Source organism: Apiospora aurea (assembly GCF_038362705.1).
Source record: "Apiospora aurea strain CBS 24483 chromosome Unknown utg000002l_segment0_segment0, whole genome shotgun sequence".
NCBI classification, from domain to species: domain Eukaryota; kingdom Fungi; phylum Ascomycota; class Sordariomycetes; order Amphisphaeriales; family Apiosporaceae; genus Apiospora; species Apiospora aurea.
The window spans coordinates 923,222-945,948 of NW_027117389.1; the positions used below are offsets into that span (position 1 = coordinate 923,222).

General features: G+C 56.4%; 7 protein-coding genes across 7 annotated transcripts; 3 read left to right on the forward strand and 4 right to left on the reverse strand.

Moving 5' to 3' along the window:
• Window positions 1–1,291: 1,291 nt before the first annotated feature.
• On the forward strand, window positions 1,292–3,444 carry PG986_002687 (uncharacterized protein; the record flags this gene model as incomplete). The annotated part of the gene is made up of 2 exons (XM_066838909.1): window positions 1,292–1,400; window positions 1,754–3,444. 2 exons carry the CDS (start codon window positions 1,292–1,294, stop codon window positions 3,442–3,444), a joined length of 1,800 nt encoding a protein of 599 aa, XP_066703973.1.
• Window positions 3,445–4,504: 1,060 nt separating this feature from the next.
• Window positions 4,505–5,001, reverse strand: PG986_002688 (mitochondrial 37S ribosomal uS8m domain-containing protein; the record flags this gene model as incomplete). The annotated part of the gene is made up of 2 exons (XM_066838910.1): window positions 4,505–4,696; window positions 4,762–5,001. The coding sequence occupies 2 exons, from the start codon at window positions 4,999–5,001 to the stop codon at window positions 4,505–4,507; spliced, it is 432 nt and encodes a 143-aa protein (XP_066703974.1).
• Window positions 5,002–5,822: 821 nt separating this feature from the next.
• Window positions 5,823–7,637, forward strand: PG986_002689 (uncharacterized protein; the record flags this gene model as incomplete). The annotated part of the gene is made up of 4 exons (XM_066838911.1): window positions 5,823–5,860; window positions 5,967–6,133; window positions 6,371–6,745; window positions 6,838–7,637. 4 exons carry the CDS (start codon window positions 5,823–5,825, stop codon window positions 7,635–7,637), a joined length of 1,380 nt encoding a protein of 459 aa, XP_066703975.1.
• A 3,900-nt stretch (window positions 7,638–11,537) lies between these two features.
• PG986_002690 (uncharacterized protein) lies at window positions 11,538–12,743 on the reverse strand (the record flags this gene model as incomplete). The annotated part of the gene is made up of 4 exons (XM_066838912.1): window positions 11,538–12,016; window positions 12,077–12,143; window positions 12,382–12,669; window positions 12,714–12,743. 4 exons carry the CDS (start codon window positions 12,741–12,743, stop codon window positions 11,538–11,540), a joined length of 864 nt encoding a protein of 287 aa, XP_066703976.1.
• A 570-nt stretch (window positions 12,744–13,313) lies between these two features.
• Window positions 13,314–14,832, forward strand: PG986_002691 (uncharacterized protein; the record flags this gene model as incomplete). The annotated part of the gene is made up of 3 exons (XM_066838913.1): window positions 13,314–13,439; window positions 13,523–14,376; window positions 14,496–14,832. 3 exons carry the CDS (start codon window positions 13,314–13,316, stop codon window positions 14,830–14,832), a joined length of 1,317 nt encoding a protein of 438 aa, XP_066703977.1.
• Window positions 14,833–16,478: 1,646 nt separating this feature from the next.
• Window positions 16,479–17,177, reverse strand: PG986_002692 (minor allergen alt a 7; the record flags this gene model as incomplete). Its single annotated transcript, XM_066838914.1, has 2 exons — window positions 16,479–17,066; window positions 17,151–17,177. 2 exons carry the CDS (start codon window positions 17,175–17,177, stop codon window positions 16,479–16,481), a joined length of 615 nt encoding a protein of 204 aa, XP_066703978.1.
• Window positions 17,178–19,149: 1,972 nt separating this feature from the next.
• Window positions 19,150–22,324, reverse strand: PG986_002693 (uncharacterized protein; the record flags this gene model as incomplete). Its single annotated transcript, XM_066838915.1, has 6 exons — window positions 19,150–19,416; window positions 19,490–19,855; window positions 19,938–20,701; window positions 20,770–21,325; window positions 21,405–21,414; window positions 21,486–22,324. The coding sequence occupies 6 exons, from the start codon at window positions 22,322–22,324 to the stop codon at window positions 19,150–19,152; spliced, it is 2,802 nt and encodes a 933-aa protein (XP_066703979.1).
• Window positions 22,325–22,727: the final 403 nt, after the last annotated feature.

The following is a 22,727-nucleotide window of genomic DNA, read 5'->3' on the forward strand; positions in this document are numbered from 1 at the left end:
GCTGCAGATGCAGATTGACCTGACTGGCTGACAGCTTCGGTTTCGGCTGCACGGCGTCGGGGCGCGCCTCTGATGCAATGTCGAATGGCCAGAATAGGCGCCATCGCCATTGGCCTGGAGTCTATTAGGTGCCTATTACCTTAGGTCCTTACTGTAGGTGCCCAAAACAAAAACACACAATCATCAGATGCAAACTCCTGGCCAGTCGCAGGCGCAGACTCACGGTCACAACCGCCAGTCAGAAGCTCCTGACACACGTTTTGCGGCCGACGGGCCACTCTTGTTTTCACTTACCCTCCTCGTGTTTTGAGTCGTCGAGAGTTTCACAAGTCCCAATACACGCTAAATCGTTCTCGCCCATCCAGTCCAACCAATGGACGCGGCCGGATCCTGCAAGCCCCTGAACTCGATAGTTTAGCAGCGCTAGCTCGACCCCCCATGAAAATGTCTCCCCTAATTTTAAGGGACCCGAATTGGGAGACATCCCACTTCGCTGGATTCTGGGATGGGGCCAGTTTGATTCCCTCGTCGGACGGACGACGTAGCAAGCATAATTGAACACCTATGTGTACTGTCCTGTGCAAGAGAGATAATACCATACACATCCCGTCAACAAAGGCGCAATCTGACCTTTTGGGCGCTTCTCCTTTCCTAATTTTTCGCGCCATTCAATGTTCTCATCTCTCCTGGCCTGTCATCCATCATCAACTGCCACATTGTCTCACAGCCTGAGTCCACTCCTCGGATCGACCACTAAAGCAACCTAGCTTCGCCTGCCACACGGTACACCCTTTGCCTGGCCTGAGCTTCCCAACTCCGAGGTTCCCAATAATCCGCCAGAAGGAAACGCCCATTCATCCCATCTTCTGATTCGACCTGACTGGACAACCCAGCGCGCGTGTAATTGGGCCGAGCACGACGACAAGACACGACAGCTGTTCTTCAACCAACACACACACACACCACAGACTCCCGTCGGACGTTCAGAAAAAAGAAAACCTAACCACCTCCAGATTCCTCTTCTGGGGCGTTCAACACTCGAATTGGAGGGAATGTATGTGAGATCGCTTCGCGCGACTTGCTCTTTCCCTCGGTGACGACGAGCAATACCTCGGACCGTGTTTTACACCTGATCCAGCAAAGGAAATATACACTTTGCGGTCTGCACTTTCCCGCTCCTCCTTGAAGGACTAAGCGCATTCCGCCCACCCAAGACCAAACCCTCCAGGCAAACGGCCGACAAGAAAGAAGAAAAGGGCGTGTCCAGGCAGCTCCTGCTTCAAACGCAAACATGTCGGGCGTTAAGAATCTTCGTGCCATGTTTGAGCAGAAGGGCGGCGACAGTCCGCCCGATCGGGGGCGATCTCCTCCCGGCAGTGCTCCTGGCAGCGTAAAACTTGGTGAGTCTGCCCTCAAGACATCCAACACATGCATACCTACTTCCTTAGGAGGTGGATGCGCCAGCACCTTCTCTGAATCCAATCTGCCCCCTTTGCCCTACACCTACAGACCTCCGAAACATTGTCGCTTTGATCTTCCGAATGCGCATTTCTTCTACTGCAACGGCACCGTTGTCTGTTGTTGGGAAGATTGCGGTTTGGTGCACACTCTTGCTAGGCAGGATCTTGGGAGCTACTTAACCGAGTAGACTCTCCCAAACGTCACCTTTGCGTCAATCCCAAGAAAACTGCCAGCCCACACTTCGCACTGCTGTTTTGCTTTTCCGTCGCTAACCAAGAACGCTCGCCTCCAGGCAACTCCCCCACGCCCTCACAGTCTCCCCGGCCTCTCTCCAAAGTACGGATGAACTTTGTAGCCATTGAAAAGGACGGTCGCATCGGTTTACAACGCGATCCCAGCCGTGAATCCGTGTCGTTATCTAGCCGGAGGCCCAGCAACGAGACGGAATCTACCACGCCAGCTGCCGTCTCGGAAAAGAGCGACGTTTTCGCCGACAGCATGGCTCAGAACGTAGCCGCATTCAAGACGAATCTGGCCAATGAGCCAATCCCCGAGTCGTCTCCCCTACAGACAACTCCTCCCAGCAGGTTCTCCCCTAAGATGAGAGGACCACGCACTCCAGAGATTATCCCCAACTCGAATCCGGACAAGATCACCGACGAGGAAGAGTCCAAGACCAAGCTCACACCTGGCGATCCAACCACCGCAACTGCTGCACAGAATAACGAAGCTTCGAAGCCGGCAACGAATGGCGCAGCCAAGAACGGATCACCCACGAGCAAGGCCAAAATATCGCCAATCTCTACTACTGGAAGGGCGGCTTCCAAAGGTCCCAAGTCACCAGAGGCTGCCCATGCACCCAAAACAGACAAGGCCAAGGGCTCATCGGTCCGAGGAAGCAGTGCTAAGCCTACCACTCCTCAAAAGTCTACCTTCCCAACAAAGAAGCCTGCTGCGCTGGATCTCTCACCCCCTTCTGTCACCGGGTTTGCCAAGCCCAAGGTCAAGTCTCCCACCCGGCCTGCCAAACTCCCAGCCAGCCTCACGACGCACACGGCTGCATCTGCCCAGAAGACTGGCGCTCAGGCCCCAGCTGCAGCTCCTGCACGCCAGACTCTGTCCCGGACATCTGGCAACCACCTTGCTCCCAACCACGGCGCCGAGCCGCGTCCCTCGCAGCAGAAACAGTGCCACGGCAACCACCACGGCCGCCCCCAAGACCCTGAAGCGCCAGAGCTCGACCATCAACCGGCCGCGCCCCAGCATCGGACCTCCCCCAAGCCCATGGCTAAGGACCACCCTGTGGCCAAGAAGGAGGCCCACATCGACGAGAGTTTCCTGGAGCGGATGATGCGACCCACCCAAGCCAGTAAGAGCAAGGTGGCAGAGAAGGCCCCGATAACGCCGCCTAAGAAGCACAACGTGCCGAGCTCCAAGAAGTCATCTGCCGCGAAGGATGGCGATTCACACGCCAAGAGAGCGACCGCCAAGCTCACGGAATCGACCAAGGCCAAGGGCAGCCCGGCCTCCAAGAAGCCGGCAGCAGCGAAGGCGTCCGCAGCCAAAGCCCAGCAACCCTCGGCGAAGGAGGTTGCTCCTGTGGCTGCTCAGGCAGCGAGCGCTGAGACTGCTATTGAAGCAGCCGCTGTGTCGAAGGACACTGCTGTCACTCCTGTCGTAGAGAAATCGGAGCCGCAGGCAGTGGAGGCGGTTGTCGAGGCAGCGACAGCAGCGGCATCAGACAAGGAGGCGCAGGAGTCGAAGGAGACGGCTGGACTGACGAAGCTGACGAACGGTGCCAACGGCACCACCGCCCCCGCCGTATCGGCGAACCCTCAGGAAGTGAAGGATGTTGAGGATGTTGTCCAAGAGGCTCCTGCTTCCAAGTCCGAGGACAGCACCACGCTTGCCCCGGCTGCTGAGATTACCCCGGCCAAGACCGAGGGAGTTTCGGCCGCTGCCGAAGAGCAAGAGACGTACTAGCAAGAAGCGTACTAGCAAGCAAGCAATGTTAACGAGGTCAAGACGGTTGCCGCATGGTTTTAGCGGACACTTCTAGGCGCAGGTCGGGGGGTGTATTGATACATGTCATTTGTCTTTTTCTCCGTGGACTGTCCTATACACGGTCCACAACCCACCTTTTTATTGAGGGTTCCTTATTTTTTTCTTCCCGGCGTTTCGTGTACGGCGAAGGCGCAGATGATACCTTTACACACATCTTCTTCCGAGCAAATAGGGGGTTTGTTGTTTTTTGTTTTGTTTTCTAGACGAAAGGGGACGGTGGCTGGGTGATGGGGAATAGTGAATGAAACGATTAGGGAACTTTGTAAAGAAGCCACTGTTCATACAAGAGAGGAGCGCATAGCTCGCCACACCGGGGAAGATGCTTTGGTCCCCCAAAAGGCGATGCGGAGAGTAGCATAGTAAAAATCATGAGGGGGTTGTATTAGCATAGCATAGTTTAGTCAGAATGGATATATTCTTCTCGCGGAGACAGATACAAGTGCATTGTCATATATATCTTTTGAGTAAGGTTTTCATGGCGGTATGCTTCAATATATGCGTGGGGAGTGTGGGAACGATTAAGGGGGATTTTTTCTCTCTTTGATTGATTTCGTACGATGTACATGTAAGTTTGCACTTGATACAGTAATTGTTACAGCTTGTTCTCTAAGATTCCTCCTCGCTTAGACGATGCCTCTACCCCGGGCGATGGTTGGCTGAATCGACCAGGAATCTCTTGCTTGACCTGGTTCCGGTTCAGCAAGCACGAGATATCATACACCCTCGTCCATCCTGCCCTCTCTGGCATGGCTGGTTCCATGATAGGTCGTCTGTTAGGCGCGCTACGGGGAACGCATATGCCTGTCCCCATCCAGCTCCTGGTACTTGAAGAGGTGTCCCAGTAAACACGCAAGGCCTGTCCCGCCATTCTCAAAACGCGACCTGGCCAGTCCTCTCCCCCTCTCCCCTGAGTTCGCAACTCTCGTGCCTCGTAAGCACCATATCGCCGTCCATCCATTACTCTTGCAGCTCCTTCACCTTACGGCCCGGCCCGGCACAGGACCAGTCCGCCCATCTTGCGCTCGACGGCCTCGCGCACCTCCATGACGCCCTTGGAGGTGCTGAGGAACATGCACTCGCCCATGTTGAGGCCGCGGACGTTGACGCGGCCGTTGGTGTCCCAGCCGCGGGCGACGCGCTCGAGGTCGGGCAGCTTCATGGTGACGGCGCGCTTGGGGTGGAGATGGCCTGCATCTTGCGCAGGACGGGCGCGTTGTCGCTGTACTTGAGCCCGACCCAGAGCCGCTGCCGCGCCACGTTGGCGGACGTGAGCGGCTCGGGCTCGTACGTCGACAGGGTCGTCGGGTCCGGGGGCTGGGCGCCGCCGCGCGTGACGAAGGAGAGGAAGCCGGCTTTTTGCATGGACAGGAGGAGGGCGAGGTTGTATTTGGTGTGCGGAGCGGAGGTCAGGCCGAGGCGGGCTTTGCTGGCGTTTTGCAGGTGGCTGCACAGGTTGGCGATGTGCGGGAGACCCATTTTGACGGGTTGTGTTGGGAAGGCCCGGCGTGGGCGTGTTTTGTGTTGTCGGAGTGCCGATTCGCAAGATCGACAGGGTACGTCGAAAGTATCTGCAAGAGCAGTCAGCGATTGACAAGGGCGATGCGGTCGGTTTTTCGATGGATGGATTGCGTACTGTGCAGAGGTGCTGCGTAGACTCGGTCCGTCGGGGATTGACCTCTTTTTCGTCGGCAGGGAGGATCGAAAATGCTATCCGGCCCTCGAAGCTATCGCCAGCGTACTTCGAATTCCACGGCGCCCCAAGAATTTCCCAGCGGCGGAAAAACTGCTGGCTCCGATCCAAGGCCACACTAACCGAGCCATTGGTGGCGGGGCCTGATTGATCTTAGCGGGGAAACACCTCGAGCCCAGAAGCTACTGCACCCTTGCAACCTGCAGAACTCGGGCTCTGACTGGCTCGTGGGAGCTGTCACTGTAACCCCACTGCGACGATGTAAGTCGCCTCTGAGAGGGCCGTTAAGCGCTGGCAACGCTCTTGGTGTTGTTGGGCTGGGGATTGGCGACATTGTCGTACGTACCAAAATTACTGGGAGGGCGGCTCATTGCCCAACGCCGTAGGTAGGTAGATCAAATGTATGTGGTAAGAACTTCTCGTAGCTCCTGTCGCGGTCGCATAATCCAACTTCTCTTTTTCTCTCATTTTTCTCTGCTTTGGTCATTTCGTGGATAGCTGTTGATCGGCTTCGAGCTACATACATACATATTGCTGCATCTCAAGATACCCCCCGTTTAGTGAACGAGTTACGTCTGCGGACCTCCCAATCCACATTGTTGCCATCATGGCTGTCCGGCCCGGCGAAGAGAACGTTGCGACCCTGTGAGTCTCACCACACTGCACGGGGAGTGGTTAGGGAGAGAGCCTGAAGCTCTACGTGACGTTCCGGATATTGTGGCTAATGCGACAATGCCTCTTGGTAATATAGTTTCGGGGACATCCATTACTTCTACGGCCCGCCGACGGCGAAGCCTCCCCACCACCGCTTCGACAAGGGATCGTATGTCTACCTGTTTGAGAATGCGAATGACCGACGGGCGCGCATTGAGGTTGCCAACCAGCCCGGCGAAGACGACCAAGATGCCTTCGATGGGTGTAAGCTCTTCTCCACTCCCCTGTCTCTCGGCCGTCTCTCCTGCTCCAGTCTGAGCTGCTGCACGGGGAGTGAAGCATAGAGTGCCCATCCCTCTTATCGAGGAATATGGCCTTATATACTTCAAGCTACTGCTTTACCTGTCCTGGAGCCTCATTGCTGACATACATGTTCTCCTTGTGTCTGTACAGACTTAGATCATGCCCACCTCAAATACTCCTACAAACAACAATGCCTAGTAAACATCACAGTCGGGGACGGCGTGCCCGACCAGTCGCAATGGCACCTGCCGACATACGACCCGTACAACCAGAACAAATACCACTACAAGCTGCACTCGCTCGACATCTACTTCTGGACGCAGAACGACGCCCTGCAGTTCGTCAACGGCATCCGGCGCGTGCTGCCGGGGCACCAGGTCGTAGTCCTGGACGAGCCCGCTCCACCACCTCAACAGCAGCAGCAGCAGCGCCAGCAGTACCCTTCGCCGCACCATGACCCGGTGAACCCCCTGGTCCACAAGCTCGAGAACGCCGTCATCTCAGAGCCCCCGAGATTCGGCGCGGGGACGGGGGTCCCGTACAGGCACCGGCGCCAGAAAGGGGCACCAACAGGTCGACCCCTCAGCAACAAGGGATGAGCGTCCCGACCTTCGATCCGCCGCCCGTATCGGCCGTCCATGGCAGCAGCAACACACCAGATTCAGTGGGAAGCTTCAAGCCCATGGCTTACAACCCAGCCGCGCCCGCAGCGCCAGAACAGATCCGGCACCGCGAGAAGACGCCGCCGCCGCCTGAGGATGACGGTCTGGATCCTTTACATGCGGCCGTGGCACGAGACCACCAGCCGCAATCAGTGCCCTATACGCCGGGCTTCAGCGGGGGCGGTCCCATGAGCCCTACTTACAGCATTGGCGTTGGAGGACCTATGAGTCCCGGTTTCGGTGGTCACCACCCTACTGCCACGGGGCCCGTGACCCCTGGATTCCCACCTACCGCGACGGGCCCTATGAGCCCCGGCTTCCCACCCAGCGCCGTCGGGAGCCCCGGTTTTCCGCCCTCGCAGTTCGGTGCGCTGCACCGTAGCGCGACCATGCCCGTGACGTCGGCAGCCCAGCAGCACCCGCAACAGTACGGCCTCGCCTCGCCTGGCCTCCCGAGCCCGAGCCCCTACGGTGCGTACCCCGGCTCGCCCGGCTTCGCGCCTCCCCGCCCCCTTCCTTCTCGGGCCCTCCCGCCTCGACGAGCACGCCGGCGAGTCTGTCGTCACCCCCGCCCCCGCCGGGCGGGTACGCCAACTACAACTACACGCACACGAGCCAGCCCTCGGCGGGGGGAGGGGCGCCGGACTACTCGATCCACTCGCAAGTGTACCGTCCGACGGAGCAGGAGGCCATCCACCACAAGCATGATAGCAGTGGCAGCTACCGGCCGCGGTCGGGAGAGGAGCGGAGCAAGTTGGGGCAGAATGCGGATCGGCTCGAGAGGGGGTTACGGGGATGTTTAAGAAGTTGGAGAAGAAGCTGCTCTGATTCGGAAGAAGACGGCTCGATGGGTAGCGGTTGGAAAATGATGGGGAGTGAAAGTGGAGAGTATATACCTAGCTAGGAAGAGGCCGACATGTGAGAAGGGTGGTTGGTTATTGTGTTGTTGGTATTTATGATTATGAGATAGCCTAATGAGCGGGATGAAATTGCATGGACATATGGCCAATACAACACCCGATGATTACACCACCGATTGACCGCATGGCGAGTTCCTTGGATACGACATTGGCATGTGCGAGCTAGCTCCGCAGCATCTTCACTTCCCCTGTCGGCAATGCTGTGACTATCAACCTTCGGATACCCTGCGATGGCGACGCGGGTGAGGCTAGCGAGTTCTGTTGCGCGTCGCGTATCGCAGAGAGCCAACGAAGAGACGGGCATCTCGCTTTCATGGGCTACGATGCTACCAGCTCTACCCGTTCCACTGGATTCTCGCTCGGCACTGTAGAGGCGCATATATAGGTAGGTTGCGATGGCCGGGAATAGGGGAGCTCTCGTATTATCTTCCTACGTAAGCACCTGCCCAGCTTCACAAATCCAAAGGCCCAGGATGACCTTTCCACATGGTGATTCCTTCTTGTTTGGCACACGCGTCCTTCGTCGGGGCTCAGCTACAACATGTCAACAACACGTATATGCAAACCCCCTCGGATCGAATGAGTCGGATCCCTTTAGGTGCGAACCGGTCATGTCGGTAGTGGATGTCCTGGGTACCAGGCTGCCTCCTATCTGAGTGACCCGGTCGTAAGCACTCTAATAAGCGACTACGCGTCGTTCTACCGACTCTCATCACTTTCGCCTCGGGATTTGCACATGATAGAGGTCAGGCCAGGGAGTCGCAGAGGGCTACATCATGTTCATTTTCATAGCAGTATAACAGTTACAAAGGTGGGATTCGAATGGGCGATATCATTCAATAAACATACGCCCATCTCAAAAACCAAGAACATGCAGCGGAACGGTGATTCTCGCGCTCCAAAGACCGACTTTCCCGCTTTAGGGGTGCGTGGCCACTGGCTCAACTATAGGCATATATCGCCAGGGAGTACCCAAACCCAATACGAACAGCTACACACCGCATGAACCGCGAGACTTCCCCGTCCCCGAAGGTGCTGCCTACTCATCGAAGCGAGGTTCCATTTCGGCCCCCAAGGTGTCTACGCGGCGCTTATGTATGTACGGGTAGGAGGATTTGTCCGAGGTGCCACGTGCTGGCTGTGTGTGGGAGATGGGAAAGCGTGCATTTGACAAAGAAACGAAACCTTGCTTCTCATCTATCTGATTGACTGAGGAAAGTATTTTACCCACCTCCCTTCCTTACTTCTCAGCCCCCCATCCAGGGGTCTTGGGGGGCTGTCGAGAGTCCGGAGCAACCGCCGTTGAGATGCGCCGTTGCGTTCTGCATCCGGATAGATTAAGTAATTCATCGGCGCGACCTCTGCAAAGCTGCGCCTCTGCCGTTGTGAAAAAATGAGAACGGACCCCTCCAAATTCCGTCATAGTACAAGCAATCAGGAGAATAAGGCAAACTCGCGGGTCCGTACATACACATGATGTGGTATCGGGTATCACAAGTATTAGCTTTGGTGCAGAGCAGAGTCGTAATGCATTCGCAGTTGAGAGAGAAGGGGACTAAATGCGCATTCTGCGCCTCACCTGCCTCACATATACGGGAGTCAGATGCAATGCCACATTATGGGCGCAGCTCTCTATCCACTGCTCGGGTCGGCGCGTTTGGTAGAGAAACAGAGTGGTCCAATTGGGTCCGCTCCGCACTCCGTTATTTCGCCCGACCGGGGTATTTCATATATCACATCTCTCCTCAGTGCAATCCTGGGGTGTTGTGCATACATACTTACTTGCAGTTGACAGACATGATATGAGGCATCCAGTGTGGCCACTGTGGTACCCCTAACAATGTACTTCACGTATGACTGCCGCTCGGTACGGTTCTTTCATCTCACGAGATGCTCGTCGCCGCCGCCGAGCATCCAATGCTTGGGACACGGGAAATCACCTTGACCAGTGACCAGTTAAGCCGCTGCTCCTGGCACTCGCTTGCTGACACACAAGTCAAATTCCCTGGGCGCGGCCGGGGGAGTCCAAAGCTGCTGCTCCTCCTCCGTATATCTACAGCCACTTCTTTGTGGGGCAGGTTCCTCGTGATCAGCCTTATGAGGGAAAGTAGGTAATCAATCGAGGCTCAGCAAAGATCCACGTCAATTTCGGACAACATGACTGAGATCCAAGAGTCGATGCTTTGGGGCAGAAGGCCGATGACGATGCTTAGAAGAAGCTGCAAGTTCGAGTTTTACGTCCGTCCCCGAGATGAACAGCTCATCAGTCCTGTCTCTCTGCGTACCCTGCCGAGTCGTCGATCAGCAGCGAGCAAAAAAAAAAAAAAAAAAGCATGGCCACTAGGTAGGAGCTGCAGTTGTTTAGCCCAAAGACGTGATGCGATGCCTCGGTCCCGTTGATTGGTTCGTGGCGTGCTGCATGTCTAAGACATCGTCTGGGGCCGGCTGAAGTTGAGGGTGGGCCTAGAAGGCCGACTGTTGGGCGGGCAGCGCTCGGGAAGCAGAAAGGACCGGTCGCTCTTCTTGTATGTAAGGTACAGATAGCGGATCAGAGACACACAGACAGCGTCGTCGCAGTCGTCCCATGACCCGAGAAATTGTCACGGTAAGCTGACCTTACGATTGCAATCAAAAAGGAGCGAAATGGGCAAACCGAAACGCGGTGCGACCGAGGCGCAAGGTGACGATGACTAGAGGAAGCAAAAAAAAAAAAAAAAAAAAAGGAGCAAATTAGGTAAGTATGCATGTGTCCGCTCCTTCTTGCCATTCTTACCCTGCCACGATACTATCTATTGCAGTGTTTCGCTGCGCTGCCACACGCCATCTGGGGGGGGGACAGGGAAGTCCACCGAGATTTCGTGCATCGAATCGGGGCGGTGACTTTTATTTTTTCCCAAATCACAAGGGTCGCTTAGGTCGGACCAGGAGCCCCCAGCCACTGCCCCACGGGAGGTTTTTCGACCTCCGGCGTCTTGGGCATTGGGGCATCCGCTACAGATATCAACCCGAATAGGCAATAGACATTGTCGAGCACATCCACTGCCTCTTTGTTTGAAGAAATTGAAGAAACTCGACCGGAAATTCAACCCGATTGCGGTTTGAGAGGCCCTGCAAGAACGAGGCACAGTCGACAGAAAGCGGATGGGAGACAGACGGACAGCTCCAAAGTGCGGTACAGGCCCGCACTTTGCCAGGGGACCGAGGGGACCTGCCAGCAAGCAGCCAGCAAACGTCGGATTCGATGGAGGCGCATCCTCTTTGCCTGCATCGAAATGCCCTTCAGAGTTTTTTAAGCGCCGGCTGTGGGTGGTAAGCATGCTGCACGTATGATAGACAGACTGACAGACCGACAAGAGAGGAAGGCGAACATCCTACATACGATGAAACCCTCCTGCAGGAAATAGGCGGTAGGCATCATAGAGGGGATCTTCCCATCATTGATGGAGTGCATACATATTACATAGCAGTTGGAGGGCCGATCAATCAATCCCAGGACAGTGGGCAAATTAATCAATGCTCGATGCACGGTAAGCTAACCGCGATGCTAAAGGGAACAGCCGATGCTAGGTTCCCAGTTCCCCATTGCCAGCACGCATTACACCAACTCCAACTCCAGAAGCATGGAACCCAACCTCTAATAAGTAGACGTAAATTTATTGTCCTCCTCCTTTTCTGCCAGGAAGCGGGGGCGCGATGCCGAAGCGAACAATTAGGACTCTTTCGGGGTCCCTGGAAACGGCAATCACGGCCACTTAGTGCTGAAGCACTTGCTGGCAGTGCCTGCTAGCTAGCAGGGCTCCTCCTTCCTCCATCACGGATTGAAACCAATCCGATCAATGATGTTCTTGGTTGATGCCGTATTGCTGAGAATCCCAAGTCAACCGTGTTGGAGCCAGCAGCATTGTCCATGAAATGTCCTGTGTCCATGTCCCTCCAAGTACCGTAGGGAGGTATGACCAATTGAATCAACCATTCTCGACAAGTCCGTTGTAGTACACCAAGAATGCTGTGCTCGGTTGTTTGCCCGTAAAGTGGCCGCTTGGAGTTTGCAGCGAGCGACAAGCCAGTTACACCCAACGTTGGGAAGCAATCCAATCGCCAACCGCAAGTTCCAGAACGACGCCAGGTCGAACCATCAATCTCGGAAGGAGCAGGATCCCAGCAATCGGTACGGATTCTATCGTATTGGACATGGACAGCCTGCGCCACGCTCCCCCTTGAGTAGCGGGCCGCTATAGCAGCCGCTATATAGAAGCCACGGCCTTTTTTATTCACCATGATTTCATGGTGGCCCAGCTGGTGCCGTCACAGCTGGAACAAACCACGGAAATTGGCAAAATCTCCAGCCCAGAGGGTCTCGAGCTGTTTGATGTGCTGCTCCTGGTATTTCTGTGCGGACATGCCCGAGGTCTCAATTGGTAAACTTTAGAGGCAAGAGGGCAGTTCTCTCTGACGGCAGGAGAAATCTCATGGTGTACCTATGTAAGGTAGGTAGGTAGGTATGTTGCCTGGACCGTATATCGCATGTCACCATGGATGGATGGCCACTTGTACAACGCCAAGGAAATCTAGTTGATCTAAGTAGTACCGCCCTTACACTCACACCGGGATGCCTGCGGAGAAATACCTGGAGAAGACGCCCAGTCTCTAGAATTGACCACTGGAAGTGAGTGCATGTAAGCCCCCAAGCATCAGCAGCAGCAGCATGAAGGGGTGGCGTCGCTTCTGGTTCCCTGCGCTCAGATGCAGTTCCCTTAGAAAGTAACCTAAGAGCCCAGAGAGTGACAGCAGTGACCTGAACACGAACAACACCCCCTTGAGGGCCTCCACGCACACCCCCTCCACCAGGAAATGTGGTTAGGCAGAATGGGGCGTCGATCTCTCCCGGTGCAGCCAACCGCACGAGAACTTGGCCCTACTCTAGTGTCCAGTCTGTGCCAGTCCAGGTCAACGGCTGACGACTGTACTGGGGACGGACTGGGCACGCATTGCGAGGCACCACATCTGATGAGCCTGTGTGTGTGTGTCGCTGTTGCGCATCATCGCTGCCGAGATATGGCCCTTACATTTCAGCCTCTCCTCGATGGGTGCGACCCGACCTGCCTGCTACCTTACCTCTTCTCCTACTCCACGTCCCTCTTCCTCTTCTAGGCAGTCGTCCGAACAGGCCAACCTCTCTTTTCCCACCTTTTTCCCTACTGCACACTAATTTGTCATTCGACCTTTACTTTACCGGTAATCTTTAAATCGGCTGTTTTGCGTTTGATGACAACTCCTCCTCCGAGGATCCCACGTCTCTATTCCATTGCTGTCAGTCATGCCTATCGTGGTCTTAAATAGTTAAGATCGGGCTGTCGCAGGCTGTCTAGCAATCCCCCCGCTATATACCGCCCGTCCCTCCTCCCCCCAAAACCAGACAGATCAATTAATCACACGACGATACCAAGAGCTCTGGCACGGCGGCTGCATCCACACCCCGCCCCGGAAAGCTTTCCTACCAGCCTAGCTCGCTCGCAACCCGCCGCCGACGCCGACTTATATCGCACAATCACCTTCAAGATGCCCGTGCCGTACCGGATAGGCATTCCGGCGCAATCCATGAAGGGATTTGACGCCGGTGAAAAGTTGCCAAACATTTTCCGCAGAGAGTTCGAAAACGGGCCGAACGGTCCGAACCTCCCCTTGGTAAGTCATTGCCACCAGTCACCCGCATTGCGTGCTTGCTTGCGTTGAAACCTGTGCTCTAATACTTGCACCACTTGTACCAGATTCTTGGAATTCTCGCCGCTGCTACCGTCGCGGTAGTCATAGCAGCCTGCTATTGGCGACGCAGTCGGAAAAACTCCTCGAAACCCTTTGGCAAGAAAGGCGGCTACCACCAAGCGGGTGATGTCGAGGGTTCTGCTATGACGACCCGCAATGTACCTCCCAATTTCGACGCCGCGATCGCGGCCGCAAACCAGAACCAAAGTAACGTAAACCGGAATATATCGATACGATCGATCATGACACTGCCCGCCTACCGAAACAAACCCGACGAGAATGAGCAAGTGTTGGGCCGGGAGGGTGACCGAGGCGGCGTGGACGTGGTCCTGGAGCATCCCACCGATCGAGAGGAAGAGGACCTGCGCGAGGAAGAGATGGAAACGTTATATCAGATCCGCCTGGCGAGACGAGCCGAGATCGCCGAGAGAGAGGAACGCCGACGACTTAGAAGGGAGGCCAGGGCACGAGGCGACACAGTCGCGCTGGCCGAGCTTTCGCAGCGGGCACGAGCCGCTAGCAATTCGAGCGTCATCAGCGAGCTGCGCGCCGAGCACGACCGTCTCAAGACCCAGCGCCAGCGGGCCGTATCCAGCGTCAGCTACGCAGATTTGGGCGTGGCCCGGCACGACGGCACGCGGCTGCGCGCCAATAGTACGGAGAGCGAGAGGATTGGACTCCTGTCCGACGCTGCGAGCGTCGCCCTGTCTGTCAACTCGCCTTCGCTCTCCACCCATCACCGCCAGCGTAGCGCCAGCTCCGTGCTCAGCTGGGACAGCAACCAGGACCTCGACATCCCGCAAAACTCGCCGGACATGACGCGATCGGGCGCCAATACGCCGCAACGGTTGTCGGCTCAGTACTCGGGCGGCTTCAGGTCGCGGCCTAGGGCGGGCTCCAGCCCCGAGCTTATCGACGAGGCAGACCTGGCCGACGTGGAAATTCCCCAGCACGACCCCCGGGCTATGACGACGTTAGCCTGGACGATAACAACAACCCGAGGCCGGGCGCCACATCGCCCGCCTTCTTCAATGAGCCCCCACCCGAGTACAGCATGGGCCCGACGAGCGAGCGGGATCGCCGCCTGGACGAGCAAGTAGCGGACATGGTTGACAGCGTGGGCGAGGGCGGAGACCTCAGCGAGAGACGCCTCAGAAGCATCGAGCCGTCGACGAATACGAACCGGTCGTCTATGCGGTCTACGCGCGGCGTCGGCGGAGTTCCGCAGCTGCCCAGTCTACGGATCCGGGAGCTGCCGCAGATCGTGGTCGAGCCATCTAGTGCCCACCCCGGGAGGGAGCATGAATCCTTTTAAACCGATGAGTAGAACGACGACCCACACCGCAAGTTCGACACCATCCATCGGAAGACCTGCAATATTGCAATGCACGGTTGACGAGAGTTCGTCATGAAAGCAGAAATCCATCTACTTTCCGAGCTATCTTGGGCAAGTCAGAAACGACAGTCAAAGATGAAAATGCACGGTTCGGGTACTGGATGATTTGGTTCGATTGACGGACATATATATATATATATGCATCTACGATGAAAGCGAAGACGCAAACACGTAACGAAGGACATGATCAATCTCGTTTCCCCCATGTCGAGGAATGAGAGGAGCATGACGACAGCAAAAAACGGGCTGGCTTGCTTCTGTAATTAACAAACTTCGGGTGCAATTTTGTTTTTAAAGTTGCCAGGCGTTTACAGGGTGGTTCAACCGGGAGCGAAACAGGGCAAGGTTTCCCTCTGCCTTTGCCTTTGCTTTTTGCTTCCGAACGGCGTTCCGATGATGAACGAACGGGATCTAGGTTACTTTGATAATGAGTGAAGACTCCGAGTACATAACGATATATACCACTTATCCTTTTTGCCATCTATACTTGAATGTAGTTCAGAATCAAGGTCCGTGATTAATCTTGGATTTGAGTTCCCAAGCTTTGCTTTTGCTGTCTGTATGTACATCCCGTTCAACATGTGAAGCGCGGGATCATAAGTAAGGGATGAAGTTGCCGGTCTTCAAGAGGAGTTTGCTGAGATCAAGCTAACCCATCATCCAATAGACGGCTCCTCAGATGACATGCAGTTGTCGCTCACCGAATGTTTGTCGTTTGAGCCCTGACTGGCGTCAAGAGGTAAGGGCTCAGATCATGGACTTATTGGGCCCCGAGCGACTTCAAAGGAAGCAAGGGTACTACAGCCAAGTTGAATGAGACACCCAAGACTCAAGGCTCACGCAAATCCATCGGATGATCGAATATGCGCAGCATTTCCGTGGCATTCGAGTCAATAGCCATGCTTCTCGGCAATGTCGTGTACTTTGAGATGGGGTTCCAAGGGGCCAATCACGGAATAAGGCATGTCAACGCCAATTGGAATGGGATATTGGCTTGATACGAGTCTATCTGCAAGGACTGCGGTCAACGACCATGGCGCCCTGGTGATATTTCTTTCCTTGCTTGACTCTATCTCTGCATGTGTAAGCAAGGGAAAATCAACTACTTCTAAAGCCTTTCATCGTTTCACCCCACGTATCGCGGCCCTCTTCCAACCCCTTGGGCGATGAAAGGGACGACGGCGACAATTGCTTGGCCTCGAGTTGATAGGATATGACATGTTGCCGATGGGTCCTTACTCCAGAAAGAATTACATCAGCTTTGGCAAATCATTACACGAAATGGCACAGCAATTAATCAACACAATATGCACGAAGAGCAAAATGAGGGAGCTTTTATGTGTGGGAAATCAAAGGGAATCATTATTTGGGTTTTCGCTAAACTATTTAACTTTATTGGACGACACACTTCTTGGGAGACCGCAAGGGCCCTCGCCCTTGCTCTTCTTCTCCTTGGGCTCATTGGCATCAGAGGCAGTCTGATTGCCCGAAGCGGTGGTGTTGTCGGCCGTCACCGTCGCCTTCTTGTTGTTCTCATCCGCGGCGGCAGGTCCGCTGCCATGCAGTCACGACACGTACTTGTTGACGACCTTGTAGAACTGCTCGCCCTGGATCTCGGCGACCTCGAGCTCCTTGGCCGAGGGCTGGCGGGAGCCGTCGCCGGCGGCGAAGGAGCCGGCGCCCCAGGGGCTGCCGCCGCGGACCTCGGTCATGTCGGTGAGCTGGCCGAAGCTGTTGGCGTAGCCCAGGGGCACGTACATGATGCCGTGGTGGGCGAGGGTGCTCATGGCGGCGAGGGCGGTGGACTCCTGGCCGCCTCCCGGGGAAGCGGTGGAGATGAAGACGCCGGCGAACTTGCCGTGGAAGCCGCCCGAGGCCCACTGGCCACCGGTCTTGTCCCAGAAGGCCTTCCACTGGGCGGGGAAGTTGCCGAAGCGGGTCGGGATGCCCATCAGGAAGCCGTCGTACTGCTCCAGGGTCGCGGGGTCCGTCAGGATGGGGATGTCGGACTTTTGGCCGGGCGCGTGCATCTTGGTCAGCACGTCGGCGGGCAGGGTCTCGGCGACCTGGTAGAGGTCGCAGGTGCCGCCGGCCTTCTCGATGCCGCGCTTCTCGGCCTCGGCCAAGGTACGGATGTGTCCGTACATGGAGTACTAGAGTGACATCAAGGTTAGCGAGGGGCTCCCTCTTGCAGAGTGTTGGGCAATGGTGGTGGTGGTAGGACAGCAGCAACTTACGAAAACGATTGCGATCTTGGGGGCCATCTTGACGGATTTCCGGGTATATGAAACTGGGATGGGGTGTTTCTTGGAATGGGATATGGGATTAAGCAGGGAGGAATCAGAGACAGGTTGAGGGAGGGACGGGCAGGATCTAAATACTTCTGGACGTCCGGAGCGCAAAGGAGGGGCGGCTGCTACATTGCCTGGATGTGCTGCTGCTTCATACAGTACTGCACCTGCAATGCTGCATCGGTCTAACCTTAGCTAGACCATTCCATCATTTTCCAAGGGATCCATCATCCACGAGTGTGGACGGCGGGCGGGCGGGCGGGCTGGATCGGTCTGCCTTCTCTGCTGTTTCGAGCGGACAACCCGCAGTTTCTGAATGGAGCCCCCTCCTTGGCTCCTTGGGTGTCTCGAAACAAGCAGCAAAAGCACGGCGACGATGCATCATAACCGGCGACTGGCCAACGGGACTGGGCTAGTGTCCTGCAGTGCCCCCCCCTGTGGAGAGCTGGTACCGGAACGACCGTAGCAACCGACCGTTGCATGGCTTCTTTTCCAGAACGAGGGTGTAGAGGTGGAGGAGGGCGCGGCTTTACAAGAGATTCATCATGATGACAGATCATCCGCATGGCACAGCAGACAAGCCACCCGCACCTGCATCTCGCAGATAACGGCGAGATACCTGCACCGCTGCATGCTGAACAACTCTTACCAACCAACCGACCAACCGCATGCACGGGGCAGACGGGGGACCTTGTCTACAATCCTATTGCGGCGGCTTTTCGATATTGCACTGAAGCGGAGCCGGCAGGCCTCTTAGAAAGAGCTTACAGTCCGATTACAATTGATGATATCAGCACGCCATCGTGCTTTAGCTCTCCATGTAGCGGGGTGGCTGGGATCCACCTCCCTTGGGCTCCACGCGGACTTGCAGCTCTCGCCAGCCAAAGCAGAAAAACCAACTGCAGCTTGTCTCGCCGGTACGTACCTAATGCTATCTGGGCTATTTTGGTGGTACGAGGCCGGCCGCGAAAAGTCGAAGGGAGGGCCCCATCTCAACAGAACTTCGTCAATTCTTCCGTGAATTAACAGCCGAGAAAGAATCCATAAGAAGCAGGCAGCGGTATGGCGAGGCCTTGGAAAGCTGTACTCGATCATCACAGAGGCAATAGGTGACGTCGTTACAGTGGTCCTCCACGAGTCAGTCCCAGGAGCTGTTTCCCAGGCACAATCTCGACCATAGCACGATAAGTCGACAGGGGCCGGGTCAGGAGGGGCAAGAGGCCGGCAGGCAGGCAGGCAGGCAGGCAGGTGCATAACACAGCAACAACAACAACAACAACAACATGTTGAGAGGTGTTGCGACGAATGGCATGACACAAAGACTGGAGCTGCCCTCTCGACTGCTGAATAATTGCTTACAAGGCCCCATCGCGTAAGTCCTTATTAAGGCATTGCTAACCTGTCTCGATTCAGTAATTCCGGGGGGACAATGCACTAAAATGGCTGGCCGACAGGGGCTCGAGGTGAGTGCATGTGGTGAGGGGCCCAGTAAAACTTTCGGCTGTTCCTCACCGATAGCCGTCCAGTCCAACATTGGCAAAGCCAGCAGCAGGCCAGACCCTCCCTGTTTTTCCATCAAAGCTTCTCGTTGCGATCGAGGATAAAAAGAAAAAAGAGAAAAAAAGAAGGAACGACGCTATCGTGCCACCTATTGGATTTCAAACCACTTAGCAATCATGCGAAAATGCCCACATTGTGGATGTCATGCAGCTGACCGCTCGCTCCATCAGCAATGCATCTCATAGTGCAAACGTTACTGACCATCTGGCCTCAACGGCAGGTAGTTGCTGCTCCAACCAGTCCCATGGAAGCTGAGGCAGGCAGGGCAGATTGCAATATCGGACTTAAGGAAGCAGGAATAAGTCCCGGCTTGACTGGCTGGCGCAAACATTAATAATAATAACAACAACAACAACATCTTCAGTGCCTTCAACCCCCCTCCCCCTCAAAACTTCATGGGATACTGATCCGGCGGCGGTCCGAAGAAGCCCTGCGCCGGCACAGCCAGCAACGACGCGTTCTGATTGTACGCCAGGTAGTCGACGCCGGCCGTCGTCACCTCGTTCCCCCACCAGGGCGGGATCTCCGTGTCGGTGAAGGCGAACGAGAAGGTCTGGAGGATGGCGCTGAGCGCGATGCCGGCGCCGAACCCGGCCTCGATCAGGTAGTTGTACTTTTCCCACCACGCGCCGTAGTGCCGCTTCACGTAGTACTGCAGGTTGCACACATGCCAGGTTAGGTACTTGAGTTTCTTACCCTCGGGGTGTTTTTTTTTGACGACTTACCATCATGATGAACGAGATGTACATGGCGTTGGTCGCATACGACAGGTTGTTGCCGCCGGTCCAGTTCAGCGCCCCCTTGAGGGCGACGGCGGGGTCGAAGTACCAGAGGTACGACACGGGCTTGAAGAAGAACCGCTCGTACGCCGCGAACCTGCCCTCGGACGATGTCCGGCGACGGGCCCGGGTGTGGATCGCGGGGCCGTACCGGCGCGCCAGGCCCCAGGCGATGCCGACGGCGCCGCCCATGAGGAAGCACCAGGGCAGGATGGGGTACAGCTCGAACATGTTGCGCACCCCGAAGGCGCCGTACTCGATGGCCGAGGCGTAGACGAGCACGGCGTTGGTGCAGACGAAGTGCTGGGCGTTCTGTTCAACCGTCGGCGTTAGCACTGCTGCTCATTATTTAGGGATCACGTTGTGGAGGAAGAAACCGCGAAAGCCCGCTTACGTTCCACTGGCAAAGAGTGCCATCATTGAAGTTGACGACCATCCAGTCGAGCATGCCGACGAAGACGAATGTATTAATCAAGACCGCCAGCATCTGGCCCCGAAACACCGCGCGCGGCGGGATCTTGGCATAATGCCCCATCTTCTGCCCCGTGATGTAATCAGAAGCCTGCTCGTCGAAGTTCTGCCCAAACGCCGTGACGATGATGAGCGCCTCGGGGTTGCCGGGGAACCACAGCCCGCCGAGCAGCTGGAACAGGACGTTGAAGTCCATTTTCACGTTGGCCGACGCGCGCAGCAACGTCGCGGGCACGAGCATCACGGCGCTCATGCCCGCGACGGCGAAGAGGGACCACCAGGGCACGTGGACGGGCCAGACTTCGAGCGCGACGATGCCGAGGGCGAGCGAGATGAAGAGAACGCCGAGGAACCACCAGTCCGGCACTTCTGGGTAGGCGCGCATGAGGCGCGAGAAGGGGTCGTCGTAGCTATCGTAGACGGACTTGCCCTTGCTCCCCTTTTGCTGACGGAATTGCAACAGGCCGCGCCACATTTCGGCGCCGGACCGCTGGAGCGCTTCCCAGTGCTGGATCGAGACGCTGAAGAGCGTCAGGGGGTACCAGGCGAACCAGCCGCCCTGGCCGAAGACGTTGGCGCCCGAGAAGAAGGGCGGGCCGTACTCGCGGTAGGCGTCCATGTTTATGTTGTTGGACTGCTTGTCGAGGATCCTGGTTACGTTGTACTTCTTGCCATCGTTGGCGAAGACTAGGTTATGCCAGTCAGTCTGATGGATGTGATCCCGCCTCTGAAGTCAACGATGAAAAGCGGCTTACCTTCGTTGCTGTTGATCGGCATGTACGCGGACCAGTACATGTTCACCCAATACATGCCGATGATAATGAGACCCGAGACGAAGCGCGCGAAGTACTGCTGCGCGAAACTGAAAAAGGGCGTCGTAAGCGAATTCTTACCCGCCACGTTCCAATCGAACGTCGCGAGGGGGTTGTAGCCCATGCCGCCCCAGAAGCCCGTGACCATGGCGAGGGTGAAGTTCTGGGGCGCGATCCAGGTCATCCAGTTGAAGGAGCGCAGGGCCTTAAACAAAGTGTTGGGGATCCAGAAGTAGAAGAACATGAGCACGGCGCACGCCAGGAAGAAGCGGTACCGCGAGATGGTCCAGCCGTGGATCTTCTCGGTCCGCTTGGACGCGGGCTCGCGTTCGACGAGCGCGCGGTTCAGGGCGAGGGCGGGGAAGACTTCGGGGAAGAGGCAGCTGATGGGGTAGATGACGAAGCGGCGCAGGAGGCCGGCGAAGCCCATGCCGAAGAAGTTGACGGAGAGGGCGAGCACGATTTCGTAGCTGAAGGTGACCCAGGTGTTGCCGAGGTACTACGCGACGGTCAACAATAACAACAACAACAACAACTACCACTACTGACCTATGATGAGGTTGAAGCGCAGCACATACCTGAGGTAACCTCTGCACGAGGTAGACGTAATACGTATTCCCCGCATTGTTAGCAATCGTGAAAATGACGGAGCAGAAGACCTGCTCCTTGAAGCTCCAGGGCCCCGGGTTGAGCGAATGGCGCATCCCCCGATCGTGACGCCCCAGTCCGGCAGCACGCGCGCGAGGAAGAGGCCGCAGGGGGCGACGAGCAGCTGCATGACGACGGCGGAGATGTCGATGGCGGGCTGCCGCGGGGAGAAGAAGGTGTTGACGGCCGTGATCCCTGCCATGAAGGCGAGGCCGAGCAGGTAGGCCCGGATCGTCTCGACGGGCGTGGACGGGTCGTCGCCCGGGCGCGTCACGGATCGGACTTCGGAGTAGGGGGAGTGGTGGTGGTAGATGGCGGCTTCGGTTTTGAGGTCGAAGGTGTAGTCTTCTTCCGTCGGGATCGCGGCGGCGGCAGATGTTGTGGCCGTTTCGCCTACTCTTCCTTCGCCCGAAGCACCAGCATCACCAACACTGCCGCGGCAATACGCCTTGGGCCCCGCGACCAGGAGCCGCATGCGCGCCAGCGACGTCGCGGGGAAGTTGGGGTCGTCGGCGTGGCGCGCGATGGCGCCGACGAGGATTTCTACTGCTTCGGCCTCGCTCATGCCCACGATCTGGTCCAGGATGTACTCGACGTCGGACGAGGGGGCCAGGTGGTCCGCCTCGGCTTTCCGTCCGTAGTGCGCCGCGACGCGCTGGTGCTGATCTGTCGTCACGGGCTGGCCTTCTTCGATGGCGTGGACGATTTGGGCGATCTCGGGTTCGTCCTTCGTCTCTTTCTCATTTTTTATCTTTTCCTGAGCCGTACTGTTGGGTGCTGCTGGAACTGAAGAGATCACACCGTCCTTTTCCCCTCCCTTGTGGACTGCGGCTTTCTCGTCGTCTTCCATGTTTGATTGTATGATCGTGAAGCTCCTTTACCTATTCACTCCTTGCAGTCTATTTTGGTGCATACGGAATGGCTTCTTGCCCAGTCACGAAGTGGCCCTCAAACATGTTTTTCTTTCTTAGCAGGCTGAATCATGCACCTTGAAAGAAAATCAGGCCTCATAGAGGTGCCCGTATCTCGCTTGCCACATGTACGCGCAGTTTATCTCGCTATTAGTGACGGCCAACTCGCCTATCCCGGGTGAGGGGTCGGCCACAATTCCAAGACAAGGCTCGCGATAGAGCTTTCTTCACCCTCGATTGGTCCACGACCAGCACCTCGTGGTAGCATCACCCGAGCTCCTTTCCTGCAGGATCCTCGTTCTGGACTACACCTGACTGGACTGTTGGTGCCTTCCCCGTCTC